The sequence below is a fragment of the Cupressus sempervirens genome, chromosome 6, assembly GCF_028749045.1.
Source record: "Cupressus sempervirens isolate cs-2001-9-10 chromosome 6, ASM2874904v1, whole genome shotgun sequence".
Lineage (NCBI taxonomy): Eukaryota > Viridiplantae > Streptophyta > Pinopsida > Cupressales > Cupressaceae > Cupressus > Cupressus sempervirens.
The window spans coordinates 210,218,368-210,244,997 of NC_143123.1; the positions used below are offsets into that span (position 1 = coordinate 210,218,368).

General features: G+C 39.4%; 1 protein-coding gene and 1 long non-coding RNA gene across 3 annotated transcripts in view; one reads left to right on the plus strand and one right to left on the minus strand.

The window, feature by feature from the left end:
- The window catches only part of LOC149551996 (DNA-directed RNA polymerase V subunit 1-like), a 383,310-nt gene that overhangs the window by 231,429 nt on the left and 125,251 nt on the right, over window positions 1-26,630 (plus strand). The window contains exon 15 of the mRNA XM_089787485.1: window positions 9,026-9,309. Coding sequence (XP_089643611.1) covers window positions 9,026-9,309 — 284 coding nt within the window. The remainder of the gene's footprint in view (window positions 1-9,025; window positions 9,310-26,630) is intronic.
- The window catches only part of LOC149551999 (uncharacterized), a 236,598-nt gene that overhangs the window by 85,461 nt on the left and 124,507 nt on the right, over window positions 1-26,630 (minus strand). The window lies entirely within an intron of this gene.

Here is a 26,630-nt window from a genome sequence, read left to right on the forward strand (position 1 = left end):
GAGAATTTTTTGCCCAACAAATTGCCATTCATCAAGTAGAGCTATCTACTATTTTAGGCTCTCTAGAAACCTCTTGCATTAATGTATCTTTACTTTTTGGTAAATTATGTGATACATCAATTTTCACAAAAGAAATAAGAGGAAAATTGTCTAAAATTGATGAAGATTTGAAGACAAGTGCACAAAAATTGCAGCTCGACCTAAGTTCTAGCTCTGCTCACTTCAACAGGATTAGATTTCTGATAGATATGCAGGCAGAACTGCTCAAAGAAGAAGCAAGAATCAGATCAACTTTGATAGATATTCAAAATATGATTCTCCCTAACATGGATGCACTGCAGAAGCATATTGCACATTAAAAAAATGCTCATCCATGACAATAATTTCTCCATTGTAGACCACATGATTGAATTGTCAGTAGAAGTGCATATTGTATTGCACACATGTAATGTCTTGCAAGAGAATTGGGACAAGACTTTGGCACTTATCCTAAAGTTACACTCAGAATTCTTGTCTCATTTTGGCATTACTATGTAAATACATATAGCATAAATCTTTGGCATTAATGTCAAAAAGGGGGAGAAGATATAAGAAGATATAAAAGGGGAGAAGATTGAATAAAATGTAAAAAGAGAAAGGGGGAGAAAATTGTAGATTATAAAAGAGAATGTATATTGTATGTATAGTATACTGTATATTATGTATGGGGGAGCATTACCATGTATAGAAATGTATCCTTTACAAAATCAATTTTGAAAAATCTCAAAAACGGTATACTCTACCGAGTTGGAGACATAAGGTGATGGATAAAGATATTCTTGAATTCAGTTTTGACTGATAATTGATTTTGTCACTAATGCCAAAGGGGGAGATTGTTGACATTTCAGTCATGTTTGTTATTAGAAACATACACTTATACAGATTGTAAGCTTATACCGAGCATATTATACAGTTAACAGTGTTAAACCAAGCATTTCAATTGTTACTGAGTTCTACAGTTGCTATTGAGTCCTTTGGACAAATTTTAGTTTGCACTAAGCAGTTACTACTAAGGTGATGATCAGTAGTGTAAACCGAGCATCTTAGTGTATGCCGAGTTTACCAGTGCAAACCGAGTTGTGCAATGCTTATCGAGTTCACAGTTGATGTGATGCAAGTCTAGTGTTGACTGAGCTACTCAGTGTTAATCAAGTGACTCAGTTTATACTAAGCTCGAGGTGATAGCATTGACCAAGCTATGCAGTGTGAATCAAGTGATTCAGTTTATATGCCGAGTTTCACAGTATTCGCCGAGTCACCAGTGCAAACCGAGTTCAAGACTACTTGGAAGTGATCAGTATGGACCAAGCTTATACATCTACCGAGTGCATGATGACGCCGAGCATTGATAGTGGATGTCGAGTATCAGAACCTCACCTAGTCAATCTTCAGAACTCAAGTTTCTACACTTTGGTTGACTTTGTAATATTTGTGTAAACTTGTATTATGGCCGACTTTGTAATTATGTAATTGGATTGGTATATATGTAATGTATTGCATCACACCAATATACCATAGTGAAGTAATGTAATCATTAGAGAAGTGCAAAAGAGCATATTTCAAAGGCTACACTAGTATAAGGAGTAGCAAAGATTTATCTATCACAGAAAGGTGATTTGTACACTCAAAGGAATCTCATTTAGCAAACAAAGTTGCAGATCAGAGATCAACTACTACTTTATCCTAACAGGTGGATTAGTCAAATCCTTTAACAAGGTAGACCTAATAGTCTTATGTAAATCTATTTACCGAGTGCATACTTCATTGTACGTTTGTAAATCCTTTTGCAAGGTGGACCTAGTAGTCCTTATTGCTCCTAATAGGGTAGATCATCAGAAGTGATTATTGTAAGCCTTAACAAGCCAACTTTATACTGCAGTACTAAAGCTTGTGGGTATCATCCCCACTCCAATTTTATTTTCTATTTGGAAGGCTTTTGGGTTACCAAATCTTGTGTTAAAGTGTTGTGTATGCTTTCATGTTTTTAGTTTCTCATGCATCCAATTGGATCAGAATATACATAAGGATTAATTGCTAATCAAGGATAAAGTTTTATAAGTTACTGATTTACCCCTCCTCTCTCAGTAACTTAGCCTGTCATAATATTTCCAACAGTTAGAGGTTCTAGTGTGTTGTCAGATTGCTCGAGGACAAGCAATCTTGGGGAGGGAGGACTCTAATATCCCTGTTAGCGGACTGGATGGTTCCGGCGGTGTTTTCTAATTTGTAGCCGACAATTAAATAGTTTGTAGTGGATGTAATATTGTGGTCGACGGACTCCTTCGGGAAGGTTCGGCGGTAGTATTTATAGCTCGTCTGGGATCATTGTAAAGCATCATTCATCTACTATTGCGAATATAATTCTGCTGTTCGTGTTCATTGTTTGTATGCGTTGATTTTCTTTACCTATACGGTAAACATTTGGCGCTGTTGTCGGGGAATGGCCTGTCCGCGGGCAGAGTCAGAGACCCCGCGGGCAACAGCCTGTCCGCGGGAATTAAAAAAAAGAATGTCCCCGCAGACAATCTGTCCGCGGGTTGTTAAAAGACCCGCGGGCAGCTGTCCGCGGGCATGAAGCTATGTTAGTCCTCCGCCAAAGAAAGCCCACGGGCTTAAAATCATTTCCTCCAAAATTTATAACAGTCTCCGACGGTAAAGGAAAGGTTCGCAGGCATAAAACTTGGCTAAAGTTCTTTGCCGAAAATAAAAGCCACGCATCCTCTGCTCACAAAATATAACGCCCTCCGCCAAAGCAAGCCCCGCAGGCTTAAACATACTTTATAAAATGCTGAAAATCTCTTCCGCGGCCAGTCTCCGCTGGCAAGAAGAACTCCGCCTGAGATTGCACGAGTTGCAGATTTTGTACAAATTACACAAGTTGGAAAGAAATGCCTCAACCGTTGGTGAACTTGAAGGCCCGCAACATGGAATTATATAAGTTTTATTGAAGCTCTGCAATATTTGGATGGACTTAATAGTTCACGATTAGAGAAAATTGCCATCTACAACATTTTGATATAGTTGTCTAATGCGTTGTTCAAAGTTAGAGTCAGCGATAACGGCATCAAGATTGTACACTAGGCTGCGTAAGGTTTGGTTTCTTCTCGAGAGGGCGGTTTTGTGACAACGCAGGGAGATTTTGTACAACAGTAATAAAATTGTGGAGTCCACATTCTCCTCTAGACGAGATCCCTTGCCGGATACTCTAAATACACTTTGTACATATTTCTCTTCTTCTTGGCCTGCAAGGGATTGGACAGGTAGTCTTCCGCAAAATTTTATTGGGTTACCGCGGGAGTAAGCGGAACTATATAATAAATAGCAAATAAGAGGCCACCTTCATATGGAATCGGCAGGCAAGCGTAAGCCGTGGAAGAGTCAGTTGGCAGCTAACATGGAAAAGAATTCAAGAGTTTTGGCATCGGGAATTCGAGTTGCAGGCCCTTCCAGTTCCAGTAGCAAGAAACAGAAGACCAAGGAGGAACTCACTTACCGTCTAGTTTGAGAGTCTTAGTGGAAGCAAGTGCCGGAAGTGGTGGCAGGAGACCCCTGAGGCAGACCAAATTAAATAGATTTTGATAAGGGCACAGGTACATTGGGCTATTCAGCTTCCCATCTTTTCCATCCGGTTGTTTGAATCAATATTGCGCACTATGATAAAGACATAGCGCTCGGAGCAGAACGAGTACATTCCTGTACAAGCAGCATCAGTTGATAGTATCTTTTAAACCTAGGGATTTCACTAGGGTTTTCGGCATCCTTGGCCCCGATGGGAGGAAAGTGGAAATCAAGAATCATAAACTGTCACGGGAACGGAAGGAGCATTGGATAGATCTAGTGTGCAAGGACCTTATACCCGTGGAAAGGGAGATAGCGGTACAGGGGACAAATTTGCAGAGGGCTTCGTAGAGACTTTATTCGGGAGGGTCATTGGCGTTGTATCATGGACGTCATCAAGAGCAGGTTGACAGGCGCCACCCAGGCCTCAGATATCGCATTGCCGCAGATTGTGTTTATGAATGGTATCATGCAGGGAGTAGTATATGATTGGGCCTCAGTACTTGCTGACAGGATGGAGGAATTCATGACGCTTCAGCACCGAACATTTTTTATGCTACACCATGCCATCGGGTTGTTTCTAGAGGTTGCAGCTAGTCAAATTCCAATGGATGGCTTTGAGGCTCCTCCAAGGGGCAAGTTGGCAGACAGGGAGCTTCCCGTATTCTACTGGCGACACTTAGATATCGGAGGATCAGCATCAGGTCACAAGAAAGTACTCCGCGGATTGGCTGCTTCCGGAGAGACAGATAGCGGACGGGAGGGCACTTCGATGAGTGACGAGGCTGAGTCCGTGGAAGAAGAGGTGAGCACTTCGGCGGAAGCTGATGGTGAGGCAGCGGGTAGTGGGCCCACATTCTTTACCCCACCTCAGCTGTCAACTTTGGCGCACTTGACTACCTTTTCGACAGTCATTTCGGCGTTTGGTCAGCGCAGTGCCCCGTCCTGATGACTCCTCCAGCGGAGGCAAATGTCCCACGAACAGTGACAGAGGTGGTCCCACAGGCAGTGACGGATGTTGTCCCACGGACAGTCGCCGAGTCATTACCGACGACTGTAGCGGAGGTGATTCCAGTTGTACCAGCAGATGTCACTGTCACTGTCCCACCAAGAGCACAGTTGCCACCGCCAGAGTCTGAGCCGCAGGTTCGATTGGAGGTCATTGATTGTGATGCAGTGGTCACTGTTTCATCATCTTTTTTAGCAGAGGCTGAGTCAGCCTAGCCAGTACAGGAGGAGAACATGGAGCTTGCGCAGTGCGATCAATCGGAGGTGATGGATAGAGCTAGTGAGTTTCTGAGGCAGCAGTTCCGACTCACTCCGGCGAAGCGGGGTCCGTCCATTCAATCTCCTAGGCGTTCAAGAACATCACCAGCAGTAGTAGAGCCTCAACTTCAGGAGGAGGGAATGCCACATGCCGTGGTTGCGCCAAGAACAGAGAAGGTGGCACCAGATGTGGGCATGGCTCCTGCTGATGAGGAGGAGAACAGTGATGCAGAATGGTTGTTGGAGGCCTTCGCTAAGGAGGACTATGGGTCGGATGAGGACAGGTGTCGGGATTACCTCAGGACTATGAAGTCTGCATTGAAGAAGGGACATGATATGGCAATTCAGGCCTTGACTCGGCGGAGGGAGTGGCACTTGATCAGAGCGTATATCCGTGGGATTTGTCCTCGGCGATTTCAGACTTGCTTTGTAGACAGGGGCTGGTCGGCGACAGAGACAACTGAGATGTTGGCAGATTGGGCCACTGAGCCGGAGTTGGGACCCAGTGACACCCCTATGATGAAGCTAGCACATGAGATTGTGGGACTATACAAAGATGTTTACTATGGTCGTCGGCATGCGGAGGCGGACAGGGTTGCAACAGAGAGATCATTGGCAGCTGAGACTGAGGCTAGACAGAAGCTTGCTGCCGACTTGGCCGACCAGAAGGCAGCATGGGCCGTAGAGAGGGCAACACTCCTGGCAGATTTGGCAGCAGTGGTGCAGGAGAGGGACGTCGCTAAGCAAGGTACGGAGGTAGTCGTTCAAGATAAGGATGCGTCTGAGCACGAGATGCACTTAGCTATGAGGCAGGCCATGGATGCGGCGCTTCTTCTAAAGGAGGCCGTCGAAGTTAATTCTCAGATTCAGATAGATCTCCGCATCAGGACAAAGCAGGTGTACGAGTTACGTCGCCAGCAGTACACTTCTGGGATGCCCCCTTCTCTCTAGTATTTCTTCTGTGGTCTGTAAGTTGTCTCCTAATTTTGTTAGTCGTCAGGAGACGACTGTTTTTTGGGGGGGATGGTGTGGGACTGGATGGTTCCGGCGGTGTTTTCTAATTTGTAGCCGATGGGTAAATAGTTTGTAGCGGATGTAATATTGTGGCCGACGGACTCCTTCGGGAAGGTTCGGCGGTAGTATTTATAGCCCGTCTGGGATCATTGTAAAGCATCATTCATCTACTATTGCGAATATAATTCTGTTGTTCGTGTTCATTGTCTGTATGCGTTCATTTTCTTTACCTATACGGTAAACAATCCCCATTTTTGGTGAGCTCCTATAGTTGATTTGAGTCAGTTCATCAAAGCGACCCTCATGAGCTGACAATGAGAATTGAGGGTCTAAGTTGTGAATTTACTATTTTTAGTAATTCTAATTTGGGTAGATGCCATATTTGGCAATGTCAATGGTGGCACTAACAGTTAATCATCACCTGGTTTGGATGGGGCTATTTATTGTGTGGGTTCATATTTATTAATTAAATATTATAGTTCATTATTACGCTAGCACTTTAATTACTATTATATGCTATAAAGTGATGTGTTGGTGAAGCTTCTTAAGTGGAGTTAAGTTTGACAAAACTAAGTGGCATTTAGGGATTATAAATATGAGTCCGTTGTGAAGGAAAAAACGTCCAATTTGTTTATTTGATTTTCCGTTCTTTCTTGAGAGGGTTTTCTGAGTTGTGAATTCAATCCCCTTGCCAAGCTATAAGGGTTTGTGTAATGTTCCCATGATAAAATAAATTATTAATCAAACTATTGTTAATGGACCAATTGATTTAATATCTCGAACCCATTTTTGTTTTGTTTCTGTAATTTTGTGTAGCCGTCGGCTATCTTTGTACACCCTCATAAAATTCTTCAATGGGTATTTAAGCGTGGCTTGTAGGTAGTTATTATATATGCAATTTTGATTATTTTCTTTGTATTGCAAATTCCTGTTGGGATTCTCTATTGTTTGCCATTTCGGAAGTGAAAGATCTTTCGTACTTGGCTCTTTGGTTTCGGTGGGATTCAACCCTCAACCTATTCCGTTTGTGTGGTGCTTGGCTCGGATCTGGCAAATTGGAGCATCATTTGTATGTGGAATATTATTATTTGGTGCAAGTGTGTATCTATTTGGTCTCTGATTATTAGCAAGCTATTGTGTTCAATATATTACATTTGCATTTCGAACAACGTTGTGGGACGTCTCTGCATCTGTCCTTCCTGTAATCCCTTCACCATACATCTTCCTATCCATATCGTATGGCCACCTAATACCACCGTACTGTTTGGCTGTTGTAGTGTACAACCTCCTACCATACTACACATCATTCCACCGTACGACCTCCTACTGTACTGCCCGTCACTTCACCATACACCATACGGTCTCCTACCATATTGCATATCATCCATTGTATAGACATAGCCATACAATGCTCCCCTATACTGTACGGACGTATTCTTATATGGTGTGGCCATTCCAATTGGTCCTGTATGGCCCTCCCTTCTTCCTCCTCATTGTAGAGCCACCTGCAATTCACCTTACACTTGTCAAATTGATTAGGACGCTATTCTGGCCCCTGTGTAGCTACCCAATCAAGCCGTACGGCCACATCCCCTTGCCCTTTGCAACACACACAGGAACATTGCAGTAGTATCATAGCAATTGCCTTCGGGTTGAGATCCCCTTCGAGAAATCATTGCCTTTGGACCTAGATCACCTTCATCGCCTTTGATTTGAGATCTTGTCGGGTAGTGATTGACTCCAAACAGAGATCCCCTTCGGGCCGAGATTGCCTTCGGGCTGAGTTTGCCTTCGGGCCATTACAGTTTTATCTAGAAGCTTATTTTGGTGCTTCCTCTTTCTGTATTTACTGTAGCTGAGGAGCGACTGTTCACTAGGGAAAATTGGTAATACATCTCTTGTGTTTTATCGTTTGCAAATCATTTGCACAGTCAGTGACTTCCTTACTGTTCTGCCTGTGACTGGGAGGTCAATTTGTGTGGGAAATTCAATGTTTGTGAGTTCTGAACTGGGAGTGCCATTCTTCCTGCTGTTGGCATGGTTTCACATTGCAATTTGGCTTGTAATTGTCTGCAATTAACAATCCATTGCTCTGCTGTTAGACGTTAATCAAATCTGCATATTCTGTCATTTATCTAAAGAGTTTGAATTGCATATCAAGAGTCTACTTATCCAATTGGGGATGAGGCGTTTTACTACCGTGTTTATAACTACAGGCCTGCTAAAGGCTGCAAATCGGCCTGCATATTGAGGACACCTGCTGCTAGCCACTCATAGCTGGGGATTTCAGGTTTTATATTTCTTGTTAAGACTCTTGTAACAGATGGTTAAAATTATATAAATAAAGGTGCAATTGAATTTCATTTCTGAACTGACTGTTAGTCATTTGCTTATTCGGAATTGTCATTCTTCATTTTTAAAATAATTTAAAACAATCCCAAAAGAAAAACTAGAAATCAGAGAGAGCTGGTTCTAGTTCATGTCAGTGGTATCAAGTTTGTTTGCCAAGTGTTTAATAAAATGTCAGAAAATTGATTAGTTAGGAAATTGGACCTAGACAAGACTACAACCTGTTGGGGTTATTACAAATATAGACTAATGTCCAACAAATTATCTTTCAGATGGCTTCATGTTCTATCACATGGAATACATGTATATATGGATGGGACAGCCATATCTTATGAATACATTTGGATATTTCACAGCTCTTGCAGTAGTGATAATTTACAGATGTTTCCCTTACCTGACATGCTAGATAGAAATCATAATTGAAATCCTTCTTCTATCAATCACTAGGATTGACATTATCAGAAAAAACTAAATGTGACAGATCAGTTGTATATTGGTAGGTTGTTCAAAATATAATGTAACAGTATCTACATTGCACTAAGGTAGATATATGCTCATTGTCAAAAGGCAATGTATTAGTGTTATTTCACATGCAGATTGGTATTTACTCATATATAGCTTTTTGGATCTTTGTATATATTCTCTCTTAAATGAATGATATGTATCCTTGCATCTTTTCAAAATTCTTGCAAGCACATTACATTACTTGGTAAGCTTTATTTTATAATAAGTGAACTGTGACATGATTTCGTTGGCCTGGATATTGGATTTTCTTGTTGATTTACAATTGAATTTTCAGGTTATGACTGCATACAGTCAGTAAGGATTTCATGGAGCCCTGTGAATTCTGCATCTTGGGTTCCATTACAAATTAGTGGACACCAATCTGTTGAAGGTGAAATCATTATAGAAGTAGTTGTTGAGAAAAGTGAAGTGAAGCAGTTTAGTGATGCATGGAAGATTATTCATGAGGCATGCTCACCTTTATTGGGTTCGCTGGATACTAACAGATGCATACCATACAGCATCAATGCAATATACAAATGCTTTGGTATTTCAGCTGCTTATCATATTTTACTTCAGGTTAGTGGTTTTCTGTAGTTAGATTTCTTAATAAAAAGTTAGGCGCATTGATTGAGTAAATGGAAATGAAACTGATCTTCTATGTAAATTTTGCTAGTGAGGAGCACAAGTTTACATGGCTCTGGGCTCCTAAAAGTTTAATATGAATGCTTTTGGTGCCTTCAAATATGTGGGAACCTTCATGATGATTCAATGTACCATGAGGATGCATCCTTGTATCTGGCTTAGTATCCTGAATGGCCAAGATGCCTTGGGGATGGGGAGCGTGGAAACAAAATGTTCCTGCACTGATCTTTCAAAACTTGTCAAAATATTCTCAAACTGATGGATTTCACTCCAACACTTCTTGTTTCACAGATTCTGTAGGGATATTAGGAAACCCCTTGAATATGTTAAATGCATTTAAATCTCTTTAGAGGTTCTACTTTACACTTGTTAACACACAAAAACACCTAAATATTAGGGGGACCCCATCAATGTCTTCCATCGGGATCCAGCCCACCCAAGCACAAATCTATTATTTTGTAAATTACCAAACATAACAAATAATAATAAAAATATGAAAGATGAAGAAAGAAGAAGAGAATAGAGTTGGGGGAGAAAGGGGTGTTTACAGTGAAGGAAGGTATTTAAGGGTCTACACTAGTTTGTCAAACAGATCTTTTTTTTTCCCTGAATCTTTATGATGTTAAGTTTGATGTATTATCCAATCATAATTTGAATATAAATGCAAGGATAGCAGCATAAATATATCTTAGATATTCATCATACATTCACATTAAACACTTGCTGGAATATACAAGACAAGCTGATAATACCAAATTTTGTATTGAATTTAAAACCACTTGCAAATAAGATGATTATATATAATGACAAATCAGGAGTTTGGGATCCCATTTCAGTGCAGTTCAAAGCTCTTAAATCATTAACAGCATTCCCTGTAACTCTCCCACACAAAACAAAATTTGATCGCAGCTCTTAAATGAAGGATGTGTATAAATGTTCTGATCTCCTCAACGAAAAACAGCTATCTCCAGCAGAAGCTAGTTTAGTTTACTCTCCAAATGACCTCTTTAATATTTGCGCATTTGAAATCCCTTAAACAGATCCAACAGTAAAGCTCAAACTCTCTTGGCAATTGTTTGATGACAAATGAAGTAATAGTTTCTTGATTTTCTTTTTGCCTCACATTAAGCTCTTAACAGTCCTTTTGATTGTGTCTTTCAGCAATGAAGAGAATGTGAGCGAAGAGTGATTTCATCCTTCAAGCCCTTGAGAGAAATTCTCCACAATTTTTCAAAATCCATATTATCCAAGCAAGGTAGAAGAGAGATGTTTTCTCTCATTTATAACACGTTCTAAGAGCCCATCCACTCACCTTGTAAATGTGTGATAAACAAAATCACCAGATTTTTGAACATAAGGTTTGAATTCTCTGGAATCAGAAGGTTGTGTTGTTTTCGATGACTATATCTTGATTACATATATTTAAAAAAACCGAAACTCAAATAATCTCTCTCTAATTACAGTTTTCAATATACTTGTTGGATAAATGATCTGCTGAGTAGCATTTACTTCAAGTTGTGTCTTCTTTGTCGTAGTAGATCATCTGCTTCCATTTGCCAAATATGGAGATGATATTGAAGAAGGAAGGGAAGACTTCTTTAGTGTCAACAAGAATGCAAACCCACAGATGGAGGTTTAATTTTTTCCATAAAGGGGATTATTTTTTAAAAGATTCCCATTTATTACCTCTGATTTCTGAAATAGATATGTCCTTGTATTCCATGGGAAGATTGTGAAGTTGGATCCAAAATGGTTGTAACTTTATGGTATGATTTCCCATAAAGAAATCAGGAGTCTGAATTTGCATACGAAGGCCTGAATTTCTATAGAACCAGCACTTTCCTAAAAGACTTTATCTTTCCCTGTTTACTGCATAGATTAAATGATTGCAGACAATGAACAAGAACAGCAACAGCAGTACTCCTTTATTCGCATATGCCAAGACATTACATTATGCTTATGATAAGATAAGATGATTTGCAATGATCCTAGATGGGGTATAAATACTTTCCGCCGAACCTTCCCAAAGGGGTCTGTCGGCTACAACACAATCATAATCTACCCGTTGGCTACAAAATATAAAATCTCCAACGGCATACCAAGTCGGCTACAGAATGCAAAATCTACCGACGACATCATCCCCCCAAAAAAGAAAAGTCATCTCCTGACGACTAACAAAATAGGAGACAACCCACATACAACAAAACAAAAAATACTAGAGAGAATGTGGTGCCCTGAAGAATGCTATTGTTGACGCAACTCATAGAGCTGCTCCGTCCGGATGCTCAAATCCTTCTGAATCCGTGTGTTAACCTCTACAGCTTTCTTCAGGAGAAGCGCTGCATCCATAGCCTGGGTCTTTGCCAACTATAATTCCTTCTCCGTCGCTTCCTTATCCCGCAATAGTGCTGCACGCTCAGCTGCCCACGCTGCCTGCTGGTTGGTGAAGTTGGGGGCTATCTTGTCTCGAACCTCCCTCTTGACTGCCAAGGATCTCTCCACTGTGACCCTGTCTGCTGCCCTGTCTTCCTCTGCAGACTTGCGAGCATAGTAGACTTCTTTGTATAGTCCTACTATCTCGTGTGCTAGCCTCTCCATGGAAGTGTTGCACGGACCCCACTCTGGCTTGGTGGTCCAATTCGTCAACATCTCCGGAGTCTCAACTGTTGGCCAACCTCTCTCCTCAAAACATGAAATGAACCGCTGCAGACAAATCCCCCTGATGTAAGCTCGAACCAAATGCTACTCTCTCCGCCGAGTCATAGCCCGCAATGACACATTATGTCCATTTTTTAGCGCAACCTTCATAGCCCTGAGGTAGTCCCTGCACCTGTCCTCATCTAACCCATAAGCCTCCTTCGCCACGCCCTCCATCGTCCATTCCTTATCACTATTCTCTTCCTCGTTTGCGGTGGCCATGCCCACATCTGGTGTGGCCTCCTCTACTCTCGATGCATCCTCGGCCTGTGGCACCCCCACCTCCTGAGGCTCTGGCACTATAGTTGATACCCCTAGATGCTTGGGGGACTGAATGGATGGACCAACCTCAGCAAGGATGAGTCGGAACTGTTGCCTCAAGAAAGCACTGGCTCTATCCATCACCTCTGGCTACTCTAATTGTGTGGGCTCCATGCTCTCCTCCTGTTGTGCTGGCTAGGCTGACTGGACTGACTATACTGGCTTGGCTTCTACTAACAAGGAGGACGAAATGGTCACCACTGCATCATAGTCAATCACATCCAAACGAACCTAGGGCTCAGGCTCCGGCGCTGGCAACTCTACCCCCTGCGAGACTGGCTTAGCTAGTGTAACTGGAACCACATCTTCCACGGCTGTGGAGAAAGTAACACCTGGAGTCGTCGGTGCAATAACATCTGTCGCCAGTGGGACACCCTCAGCCACTGCCCGTGGGACATCTACTGCCGCTGGTGGGGTCATCACGTGGCATATGCGAATAAAGGAGTATTGCTGTTGTTGTTCTTGTTCATTGTCTGCAATCATTTTATCTATGCTGTAAACATTCCCTTCCTTAGAATTGAATACAATAATAAAAAACCCTTAGGCATTATCTAAGAAAGCTATCTTTTTCACGTCTAACCAATTGAACTTAAACCACTATGAAATCTCATTATAGGAAATCGAGAGATTCTAGAATGTACAAATTAATGCCAGATGATTTAGATCTTTGATTTGGGGGTTAAGAAGCTCATATGTGAACCTAATGCATGATTGGATCAATATTGAGGAATCTGCCATCTCCATTTCTGATGTATCCTAAGATAAATCTTCTAATTGTTGTACAATGTTTCCATGCTCAAGTGTTATTTCCATTATTCCTTTCTTTAGACATCTCTCTATGATCATCATCACTTCTTTTCTCCTTTTTTACCTATTTCTTCATCCTATTGTTCATTCATAACTGGTCTTTCCATTTTTTGTGGGACTGAGATGTTGTCTTTTGATTGTTGAGAAACTTCCTATAATAGTTTTCTTTTATGTCTATCCAATATTCTTCTTGTTAAAAAAATTCCTATATATTTGAAAGCAAATGTACATCGACCCATTTTATTCTCTGCAAAGCTCCCCACTTGAGATTTTTCTCCAAGTCCTTTATTTACCTTTTGCATATGTGATTCCTTCTTGTATAGATCTTCCCATGTTGGGGCATCTATAACTTCTTTGAAAGAGGAGTATTTATTGGAACCCTAGAATTGGTGGTTGGGAAAATTGATAATTATTGAGAAACGAAAGTAGGGTTTTTTTGAAAGATTATTCATTTCTCTAATTGGCTAGTCCTTCTTTGTTCCTTGATTTTCCTTTCCAAATTCTTGTTGACTGTTTCCCATAATTATTGTGTGCCCTAGATTTGATTTGTTAAGTATCACACCTTTCTTTTCCAACTAAATCCTTTATTGGCCATCCATTTTCTTGTAGCAATTTGATTAAGCGCTATTTTTGTCCTTGATGTGAAACTTTTTCTCTTTCCCTCGTGGGCAGTGTTCTATCTCAACTTGTTTGAAGCTATCACCCAAAAACATTGCCCTTGTACCCCGGTTGAACAATGTGAACAAACACCTGCCCTTCTCCCATGGTTGATGGATACGTTCGAAGAGATTGCCCTTCTCATGTGGCTGAAAAGTGTGTTCGAGGAACTTGCCCTTCTTCCATGGCTACAAAGTCGTGATGCAATATTTGGCAATTGATAGCAAGCAAGAGATATGATTGTCTTGTATTCTAAGAATTTAATCAGCAACTATATTGTGATCTATTATTTAACACTTAGGACAAGGATGGTCCTCACGTGTTATTGGAGCTTTTGGTTCAAACACTTGGCCCGAAGGCCTACTACAATGAGTTTAATGTGAATATAAATGACTTGACATGATTCAAAGGATGAAACTAATTCATGAAATACTCAAAGAAGGGAAAAGAACATGTAAATAGAAAAGAAAAGACCCTCGTCCTTTAGAGGCTTTACATTTGGATATGGACGAAATGCTCCCTCTACTAGTAGATAAGTGTTGGACCATTATCACCAAGTATGCCCTGGGGGTGACTCTATAAAATCTAACTCTAAACAAGAGCTGAAAGAAAAAGGAGAACCAATTTAGTTCTTCTAGGAATGTATAATTTAGACAGAGCACATGTTTGATATCTCAAAACTTTTGTTAAACTTAATGAATACAAAGAAATATATTAATAAATGAGTTTAGTAAGGACATTTGTAATGTTTAAAAAAAGCAAGTTTAATTTATAAAGCATTTTTAATCAAATGACAAGGCTTAAGTTATTTCTTGCTATTTTTTGTTTATGCAATAGGGTAACCATAGTCCAACTTATCATTATTGGCAACTAATCAATGGGGGCAAAAAAACGATATCGGCAAATACCAAAGATAAGTTGGGAACTTCTCGATAACTTAAAAAATTGCTTAGATCTAATTGAAAATGCATTTTTTTGCAAAACTCAATATTGGTATATATAAATGCAAATTGGATAAAAAATTGCATCCTCATGTCAAAGGTTGATGGCTTGTAGCCATAGTTTGATAGTCTGAACTCTAAAGCAAACTAAAAATAGCAAACTATCTTTGTAAAACTATAAGAAAATACAAGTATTGAGTATAATATCAAAATATGCTACATCTTCCTCTTTCACTTCCCAACAATTCTAGTAAAAAGTGCTGGAGTGGGAAAGAGTTTATCCCTAGAGGATTGTTGTGGATGTGGATGTGACTGGACCTCCATCCTAGATGTATATGATGCAGACACTGGTAATGCCTCCTCATTATTTGTATCCTCCTTACTCTTAGTGCTCTCATCCTCATCATGGCTGCCTCTCCAAATCACAGATCTCATCATGTGCAAACAATGAGGCTCTTCCTATGATGTCCAATCACAGTAGGGATCTATGTCATCCAAATCAGGTGGACCGGTTGTTGCTAACTCTAACTATCTTATGCACAACTTAAGGTTATAATGCACATAAACAAGGTCATTGAGGCATCTTTGTGCTAACTTGCTTCTCTTTTTCTTGTGAATGACCTTGAATTAGCTCCAATTATGCTCACAACTAGATGAGATACATGGCTGACATAAGATGTGAAGGGAAAGTTTTTGCAGATATGGAACACCTCCACCTCAATTTCATCACTAAGCATCTGCAAGATAAATAGCAAAGAGTTAGAAAGAAAGGTGAAAACATATTTTATTAATTTTGTTTTTATCTACTGGTCATGCATGTGAAAGACACCAAAAAATCCAAATATTGTACTTGGGGTTTGAGTGTTTCTTTCTCTTCTATCCAAGTTTGAGGAGAATAGCTTTCTTGTTGGATTCTGATACACTTCCATCTCTGCCACAATGAGGTCTCTCATCTCAATCTCATGTATTATCCTCTACATGCAATCAATAAAACCCTGTATAACCTCTTGATTGTGATCCCCATAGGATAGAGAGAAGGAAAAAAAAAGGGTTAAGGAAACATTCCACTGCATGGATGGGTTGGTAGGGCTAATTGTTCCACCTCCTATCAATAATTTCACATATGGGGTCAAATTTTAGGTTGTCCCCCTTATAGTAATTTTTATAGCTTCTTTGGCCCTATCCATGCCTTATTAAATATACCCCATTGGGTTTGCACCCCATCTACCAAGCAGAACCCTTTATCCAAGGACTTTGTCACTTGCAATTGAAAAGTAGAAAACAATTGTCACTAATTGGAGACTAGAGTTTACAGATTAGTAATGAAAGACTTCATTACTGAATAAAACAAAATTAAATATTTAACTTTGAGGTCTGCAAGTTACCTTTACAAATTTTGTAACACAAAATAAAGTGGTTGGCAAAGACAATGTATGCAACACTTTGTCCATCAAGCTTCTTTGAATAGCTTGAGTCTAGCCATTTTTGACTCACGAATAGTTTCTTCAAATGATTCCAATAACTAATAACTCTTTGCATCGTTAAGAAAATAGTTGCAAACCTTGTAGTAGTAGGTCTAACCAAATCCTTCCCATAGGTGAATTCTCTCATCAAGCGGAGAACCCAAGGGTGATTGTAGATATATATTTTTTTATCTTTCTTGCATCCTCTAGAATTGGTCTCACCAAATCCAATTTTCCCTACGTCCTCCAAAAGAAGGTCAAGGACATGCACTGCACAAGGAGATCAAAAAAATGCTATACTTATCTTGGAGGATCCTACCTGCTGCCACATATGTTGTTGCATAATTAGTTATCATTTGCATCACATTAGCAACCCCTACCACCATCACAACTTGCTCTAACATTAGAGCCAATGTTTCAGTTGTCTTTATCTTGTACAAAGCATCCAAGGATTTCAGTAAGACCACTTGATCCTTGCAAGAAACCAGGAAATTGATGATGGTATTGTTTCTTCCATTTGTCCATCTATTTGAAGGTACAGTGCAGCCAAATTGTTTTATCTTGTAATGTTCCAACAAAACAGCTGAGTTTTTCACTACACGTTATGTACCACTATACTTGAGGGCAAAGTACTCAAGGGAAACATCTAGGCGAATACACTTGAGGGCAACATGTAAGGGAAGCGCCCCAAGGGAAACACTCGAGGGCTCGTATGGTGACTTAGATGTTCATAGGGTGTTTTTGTAAGTACGATGGAGGGTGATGGGGTGTATGGTAGGGATTGAGAGTGGCGATGGCGTGTGGAGGAGAGGTGTAGTGTATGGTGGAGAAAGGAAGGAGTGGAATTGTACAGTGGAAAGAGGAGGAAGTGAGGGTGTATAGAAGAATGTTGCTAATAGACCAATCATGTTCTAGTGTTATATGGTCGTTGAAAGTTGGATGTCATACATGACAAGTCTAGATGTCATATGAAAAAATATGGTAAGCAGGGAGGTACAGTATGTGTGATGCACGGGGTGTCGGTTGTATGGGCAACCCTTTGTTAATAATTCTTCTTGTAGATTGGGAATGTTGATACAGAGGGGCCCTTTCTATTTTTGGAAAGTACATTTGGTCGCATGGAGAAATAATAGGTATCACTCCTATTTCAAACAACATATTTACATGAATATTTTGGGAGTTATTATATTTTTAGTGGCCAAATTATTATTAATTTATTAAATGGCTTATTATAAAGTTAGAATTTAACTTTATAATTTCACTTAAGTTAGAGCTGAGTTATCATTGGAAAGAGTCATTTATTAATTAGTTAAGACAAGTGAAGTGAAAGAATCTAATGTAAGCTTCTAATTAATGTTGTGTGGTGAAGCTTCTTGAGTGAAGTTACATTTTGGCAACAAAAAGGGCATTTGAAGGTTATAAATACAAGCCCATTTGTTGAGAAAAACATGCTTGGATATTTTATTTGCTTTTGATGCTTTTGTGGCTTTTTCTGATTCTGATATTTTGTGGCCCTTGCTGAAGTATAAGGGTTGAGTCGGAGAAGTTCTTGGCAATTGTGCTTTAGTATACAATTGGCCAACATCTCCTACTATATTTGTTGTAGCTAAAGAGAATAATCTTGATTATTATATACTTATTAAAGCATCTGGCTAAAGGTTTGGAGTTTTAGAATTGAGCATTGATCCTGCAGCTGAGGTATTGTGGATCAATTTCTTAAGGTTTGCATCTTCCATTTCTATCATTGCTATTGCTTGAAAGAAAGTGTGTGAAATTCGGAGATGTAATTTGATTCAATGTTGATGTAAATTGAATTCAAAGATAAATATGGAGTAGTTCAGTTTTTTTTTTTTTGAAGTTACATGGCATAGTAAATCAAATGCAAATCTATCATTGCCATTGAATTGAGCTTGGTCATCATCAGCGTTGTCCAAAAATCCCCTAATCTTGGTGAATATGATTTAGTCGGCCTTGGAGTTCTTTTCAATAGTATTGGCATTGTATGCTAGATGTTATGACATAATGTCAAAAGTCAAATATATTAGTATTTGTTAGCGCTATAGCTAGGCAAGGTTATTACACCCTTATAACTTTCATGATGATATCATTATTCATAGTGGATAGCTTTAGTGATCTACATTTTTCACAACACTATAATAGAATGTTAAATAACAAGTCATTTACTCTAAATATGAAATAATTATAACCCATACCTTATATAATCTACAAACCTTATTTACATGTCTTAGGAATATGTTGAGGCATGATTGCTTAGTCCACTAATTGTTTTGACACTTGTGCTCCATCTACATACTGGTAGACTAATGTTGTCGGTAAAGTTATAAAATAGCTGACAGGTGGATTAGCATGTAGTCGGTAATTGTTATGTAGCCAACGGGCCCCTTCGGGAAGGTATATGTACACCATCCAAGAGGTTTGTAATCATAATTGGAAGCACTATGTAATCTCTTTAGCATATATGCGAATAATAAAAGGATTATTGTTGTGTTACATTTTCTTGTCTATTGTCTGTATGCATTAAACTATTTACCCCATACGGTAAACATTTGTCGCCGTTGCCTAATGGACTTGGAACGAAGGCAGAGGAATGAATACTAATGCTGAATCAGCTTAACAAGGATAGGAATAAGATAAAGGAAAAAAATGAAATATGCACTGCATAAGAAATTTTAATTTTGGCACAATAGGCCTAATGTAGACGGAGGTTTTAGCAGATTGCTGACGTATACCGAAGCAGTGAGGAATTGTTGGAAGAGAATCGACAGCAGTTGAATTTGGTGGAAGAAACAAGGAAGGAACTTCTTAACCTGTATAAGGGAATTAACTCGCATGGCTCGGAGTGCTGAGGGAGCATGAGCATGGAGTGAACTCTTCATTTGTGATACACTTCTAGAACAAACAACTTCACTTGAGGAAAACTCTTTTTCACCAAGTAATGTGGTTGTTGAAAATAAGACGATTGTCTAAACCAGCGCAGGTGTGCAGAACAACACAGGACTGCAGAACAGTGATGGTACACAACAAGTACCTCCAACACGAATAGTAATGGCTAGACCAAAGGAAAAATTGCCAAAGTTTGATGGTGATGGAATGGCCGATCCAATCAGACACTGTAAGACATGCGAAACAATTTGGATGGCCAATGGCATAAACTGACATAGATGAATGGGTCCAACAATTTCCAACAATCCTGAGGGGTGTAGCAATTAACTAGTTCACTGATGTCGATCCCCAAAAATTAACTTCTTGGGCAGCAGTTAAAAAGGAGTTTATCACAGAGTTTCAATTGCTGCGAGATGCCAATGAGATCGTAGCAAAAATCTACACCACAAAGCAAGGGAAAAATGAAATAGTTCATTTATATACCAGAAAACTAAAAGAAATAATAAATAAAATGGAAAGTAAGTTGGTAGATGGGCTGCAAAAGAGACGGTTCATTGAAGAACTATGCCCGGAGTTAAGGAAGAAAATGAAGATTGTGCCGCCATCATCATACACTGAAGCATACAATCGAGCGATGGACTTAGAGAGTGAACAGAAAACAAAAATGAAGAAGAAAAGTAGCTCATCCGACTCAGACGCATCTTCGGAAGAAGATAGCAGTGGTGACGAAAAGGATAGTAAGAAGGTCCGAGCTCTCTAGAAGGATATGATTAGAATGATGGAGGAATTTAAGAATATGTAGAAAGAAACGAAGGGAAATGAGCTATGGTGCACGGATTGTAAAACAGGTCACACGAAGGGATCCTGTCCGAAAAATCAATTCTATGATATCTGTCAGATTATGGGACATTCCATAAAAGAAGGCCCCTTCAATATGAAAACAAGAGGGCATCAACAAGTGCTCTTGACCCAAGAGGCTTTCATGTCTGGAGGGAGCGGAAACACAAGCAATGATAGTGCTATTTCGGGTGGGTACAAAAATAATAGAAAAGGGCAAAACAACAATACCAACAATAATAGTGGGGCTTGCAGCCGAATTCAGTACGATGCGAATGGTCGCTCGATGGTTCAATGTTGAGCATGCAGTTTGTGGGGCCACTTTGCATGAAACTATACATCAGTGAATACACCAAAGTTGTTATGTAGATGGTGCGGTCCTGGAGATCATGAAGATGCCAAGTGCCCAAAATCAGGAATGAATTTGATCAGCATCAACGCAGACGAAGAAGTCTTGGTAATCACTCGTAAATAAGAAAAATTGTGCCCCGACCCGATAGAAGAAAAGAGGAGATTGGAAGAAGCGCGGGAAGAAATTGAGAAAGAAATGCAGGCAGAGAAATCACAATTGAAGGACACTACCGGTACCTCAATGAGAAACTGCACAGAACAAAACATCATAAGGAAAATATTACAAATTGAAATACTGATTAAGTTAAATGATCTAATCCTCACAATGCCTCAACTACGGACAACACTCACAAACATAGCGTCGACTGCTAAACTACCAGGAGAACATGGAAGGGAAAAGGAAAGCGGAGCAAGTGCAGCGGACCCAATGTTGCTAGTGCTCACAACCGGACAACATTTGGCGGCCGTAGAGATGGGTATATTGGTAACAGTCCTCTTAGACACAATTGTGGATGGAGGTTTCGGGGTAAATGTCCTACCAAAAGATACCTAGAAGAAGTTGGGACAACCGACGTTGTGGCCACCTACGTTCCAATTACTAACGGCGGACCAACATGGCATTAAATCTCTCGGGATCCTTATGGCACAACTAATAACTATTGGAATACAACCATTCTTACTTGATTTCATTGTAATCCCGCTGAAGAGGAGAGGATATGATGCCATTTTGGGTCAGGGATGGCTTGTGCATGCAAAGGTTAAGCATGACTAGAAAAAGAATACACTATCAATGGAAAGTAGGGGATGACGATTCATTATTGATTTACACACACAAATGGTGGGCGAAGAAGTCGTATCATCTGATTTCGAAGAAGAGGATGAAGGAAAGCAGCGATTGGAACCCAATAAGGAAGGAGTCCTATGGTTGGAAGGTGGATCAATGGACGATGATTTGGATTCAGTGAATGGCCTTTTCCACTCGCAGATGGAGGATTATGAGCTCTTTCCAAGTTTTAATATGTTAAGGGTCGACAAAGGTGAAAAAGAAGAGGGAAATAAATGTCAGAATGAATACAGAAAAGTGGAAGAAGGAAAGGCGGTTACAACAAAAGCTGAAAGTGTTATGTCCCCTTTTTGGAGGTAATTTGATTTAATTAATTTAATTAATTAAGTTATCCAAAATAATGAATATTTTATGAGGATGAATAATTAATTATTTTAATTAAATAAATAAGTGGTATTAAGTTAATTATTTATAAAGTTATCAAATAAACAAATATTAAAAGGTAACTTTATATTTAACTAATTTAATAAAGTGACTTGAATTATAAAATATTTTATAAAGTCACTTAATAAATAAAATAATGTTCTAGAAGTTTCTAGAGAAAGTGGGGAAAAAAGAATAAATAGGCATCCTGGGTTTAATTCTCAGGAGGCAAATTTGTTGTTGTTGGTGTTGATGTGCATTGTGGAGCCTAGGGTTTCTGCAGTAGTCACAATTGGCCATTGAGAATGAAAACTCTCAATTGGTACGCAATTTTGAGGGTGTGAAATATCACTTGAATTATTGTTGTTGGGAGGAAGATACTTCAGTCTTCTATTTGTGCTACATTAAGAAAAAATATTTGAGTACAAAAAGCAGTCCGAAAAAGCAGTACAAAAAAGCAGATCCGAAAAAGCAGACCGAAAAAGCAAATCCAAAAAAGCAGTCCGAAAAAGCTTTGGTGAAAATTATTGCAGCCATCTACAATCAGGTTCCTTTTGTTATTTCATGCATTGTTCTTATCATTTAGATGCATATTAGAAGGTAAAGCTGTAGGTGAAAGTTTGTAACAGATTTAAACATTATTCTTGCGGATGTAAGCCAAGAGTCTTGGCCATTTCATACTAGCATTGTAGTTGACATTTTATGTGCAATAAAGGAGACATAAGTTGCTGGTCTGATATAGTTGTAATTGAATATGTATTTATCATTCATGATCAGCTTATTAGTTTGCATGCCAATTGTTTGACAAAATGTCAATTGGCTGTAGGTTCTCTTTTTGGCATAAATAATATTATAATTATGCATACCAAGTGTTTGTATTAATGCCACTTGGCTATAAGTGCATTAATGCCATTGTAGGTTGCATCCATAGTGTTTGTCATAATTACTATTTGCTGTAACAACATATTGCATGTAGTTTTTAGTACATATATGCATTGAATATTGTCAAAATAAGTTGCACATTCATATTAGGTTATTGTGTAGTCCATTTTGAGTCTTCTAGCAAAAGATTCTCATTGATGCAAATTGAAGAAAGAGTCATTTAAAGCAAGCTGAAATATTGTATCAGTCATATGCCCCTTGCATGTGAGTTGTTTGATAAAATTTCTTCAGCCTTTATCAGCATTTTGTGATTAGATTTGAGCAAAGACATTACAGAAAGGAAGAACATATAGTACGAACTCAGAAAAAGGAAAGATTCCATCGTATGGTACACAATAAATAGACCGCGCAAAAAGAAAATGTTACGTTGAACCACGGATATAGTTGAAAGGTGTTGGCAGTAAGGAAAACACTCTGCACAGGAAACAAAGAGGAAGGGTTTAATAAAAACTTCAGCAGTATGAAGTGAAGGTTCTAAAATTAAGAATACAGTTATTGACGGCAAGGATTGGCAGTCGATGGAATTCATGATACCGAGTTTTGAGAACAAACTGGGCAATATGGAAAACTTGAAGGAGAGATCGTGTAACTTAAATAAATTTGATGAGCGACGATGGTAGACACAATGGGCCACGGAGGTGACATAGAACAGGTGCAAAGCATGGCATGATAAACACCTAAGATTAAATAAGTTTCAACTGGACCAGTTAGTGTTGAAGTATAATGGGCGTAATGAAATCAAATCTAGAAAGTTCAGAGTCAAATAGGTCAGACCGTACCAAATATGGGAAGTGGGCAATAGCGGAGTAATAAAACTATGCACGTTGGATGGGGAGGAAATTTCAGAAACGGTGAACGGTTCCCAGTTAAAAATATATCATGCACGAACTATTCTGTCATCGACGACTATTGAGTAGTAAAATTCAGCAATAGAGAAAAAAAAGAAAAAAAAGTAGAGTTTTAATATCCTTGTACGATCACCGTACATCATCAAGCGAATGGCTACCATATGGTGTTTTCAGTGCCCCACCATATGGCAAACAGAATAGAAGTTGCATTTAATATGAGACACCCAGGCTAGCCACTGTACGACATCGACCTCATGTCTACCATACGGACTTTTAATTTCATTGTATGGTCTTCATAGTGCCTCCACCGTACGGCAGTGAAAGATCACCTAGCAAACATCGTACGGTAAATAAGCGTAAGGCAGAGATCGCAGTACGACAATTTTATTTTATATGTTGGGCACCATACGGTAATTGGAAGTAGAGAAACCACTGTACGGCATATGAAGTGTTTGGGTTTGAGCTGTGGTGTGTAATAACCCTCCTCAAATCTGCTCTGAAAAATGCTGATGAAAACTGAAGGAATTTCATCAAACAATTCACATGCAAGGGACGTATGACTGATATAATTTTTCAGCTGGCTTTAAATGACTCTTTTTCAATTTGCATCAATGAGAATCTTGTGCTAGAAGACTCCAAATGGACTACACAATGGCCTAACATGAGTGTGCTACTAATTTTGACAATATTCAGTGCATATATATATGATCTAAGCATGAGAAATGAACACCTACAGCCAATTAGCATTTTTACAAACAGTTGGTGTGCAAACTAACTAGCTGATAAATAATGATATTGAATTGCTTAAATGACACCAGCAACTATTATCTTTTTAATTTGCAATGAAATTTCTAATACAATGCTCATGAAATGTGGCCAAGACTTTTGGCATTTACATGGATTACAAAATGATAATGCTGGTATAATGCACACTTACAGCTGAAACCTATAACATCCTAAAAAAAAATACTAATAAAGGAACCTGGTTGTTGATGGCTGTAATAATTTTCTTCAATCTTGCCTCTTCTGCTTTGCTTTTCCGATTTGCTTTTTCGAACTGCTTTTTCGGACTCCTTTTCGGCCTGCTTTTTCGGTTCCGCTTTTTTCGGACTGCTTTTTCGGCCTGTTTTTTTTGTTCTGCTTTTTCGAGCTGCTTTTTCGGACTACTACCCTGTTGAATCTCAAGACCATATCTTTCAATGGCGTCAAGATTTTCAACCTGAAGGGATTTCGTCCTTCAAACTATTGAGACATAATCACCAGAAAATTTTCCAATTTCTTTGATATTTCCAACCATACTTAAAAGAAGCTCTTCCATTTCTTTTATAGTGTTCTCACAAGGGCTCCATCCTTCGTTTTCTCAATGTGGGATAAAACATAACTCCCTTTATGTAACTTATGTCTCCAATGTGTTATAAAATAAAAGGGACTCTTTTAATTTAAATATTTCCCACAAACTATAGTCTATGCATTAATAAAGTTAAATATTTAAATTTAACTTTATAAAATAGCTTTATTAATGCATAACAAATCTTATCAGTGATAAACAAGTCTTCTTGTCGATTTTAAACAATTACCATCGACATACCGCTGCCCCTGGATGTCCGACCATGTCCAAGATGACTTACTATAAATAGTAAGTATGCCCAAAGTTGCCTTAGAACCCTTCAGAAAGACCTGCAACTGAAACTATCTAGGCCAAATGGCCTCTAAGTCCTTTTAATGTCCTGTTTAGCCTACGAGACCATGGGGAAATAGGCTAACGACAACATCATGCTATGAACGCTAAAAAGGGGACATTACAGTCCGCCCTTCCCAAAATTGCTTATCCCCAAGCAATGGTCGAACAACAACCCAATCAATCCACCTGGATCCCAAATGTAGTCATGATCTATACTGCTGTCAGTCAACATAGGCTCCTGCAACAACCTCTGAAAATTAACCAAGAGGAATTCATAATCAAATTGGCAAATACAACTCACCCAAACTCCAAAGTCAGGAACCCATGAGAAACAAGCTCTCGAAATATCGGAACCCAAGTAGAGTAGATAACCCAAACTGCCAACATAGTAAATACCATCAACACATCCCACTAGCCTATGTGGAATGTACAATACAATTCTGCAACAACAATGAATACTCCCGCATGAAACTGCACCAAATACAGAGAATCCACACACTGCACTCCTACTGCAATTATCACAACTCTGCAGATCACCGGTCACTGTCTCATAACCATAACATCCATGCAATGCTAATGGTGAATAGTCATTACACGGTAGATAGCAAAAAAGAGAGCCCAAACCAAACCTGTCTGCCATCAACTCAACACATGGATCAAAAGCAAACCAATGAACATATCCTACAGTATAATGCCGGTAAAAAGAACCAATCCCAGTCAAAGACTCATCCTGCAGACGTGATACAACCAATTGTGACTGATCATCAGCTAAGTCAGAGGATGATATAGCCAAGAGTGCAGAATCAACAACAACATCACTAGTCTTTGTGCCCTCCAAGTCAAACATACCACAATGCTCAGCTGTAGCGCCCAACTCAACTGAACCTGCCTCCAGTCGAAACGGACCAAATATGCCAATACTAGTGTCATGGATAGATATATCCTCATCTCCACTGCCTCTATCAACCTTGACCATGGACATTCTCGGATCACCAGACACCACGGTCAGTGACTGTACAGAATCTGGTAAAGACTGAAGTCGTTCCAACTCCACGGTCACCTCAGCTAAATGAAACTGTGACTCCTCGAAAGCCAACTGTGTACTCTCAAGAAACTCAGAAGTCACCTCAAGCTGCTGAGTAAGCTTATTCACCTCATCTTCCTTGACCAATAATGCGTCATATGCTGTACTGCCCCACTCCATAAGATAATCTCTATCGGCTACCAACTGCATATAATTCTGTCTTAGAATTTGGATAGCCTCCCATAAAGAGTGGATCTCTGTCAAGGAAAGATTACTGCCTCCCTGCTCATCACTAGCAGAACCCCATCCATAAACTGCTAACAATTGACGAGCAGCATCGAAATGCTCGCAAGCGACAGAAATGTCTCGCTCGCAAACTCTCAGCTGACTAGACACATGATTGTGCCAACTAGTCGCACTCCTATACTCTATCCCTGGTACACTGTCCAAAGGAGTAACCTTAGAATAGCTATCATCTGTAATACTCAGATCCTGGGACTCTTCTGTAAACTCGTCATATCTGAGAGATCATTGACCCATTCCAACAAGAATGGTCGACTGGATATATGAACAAT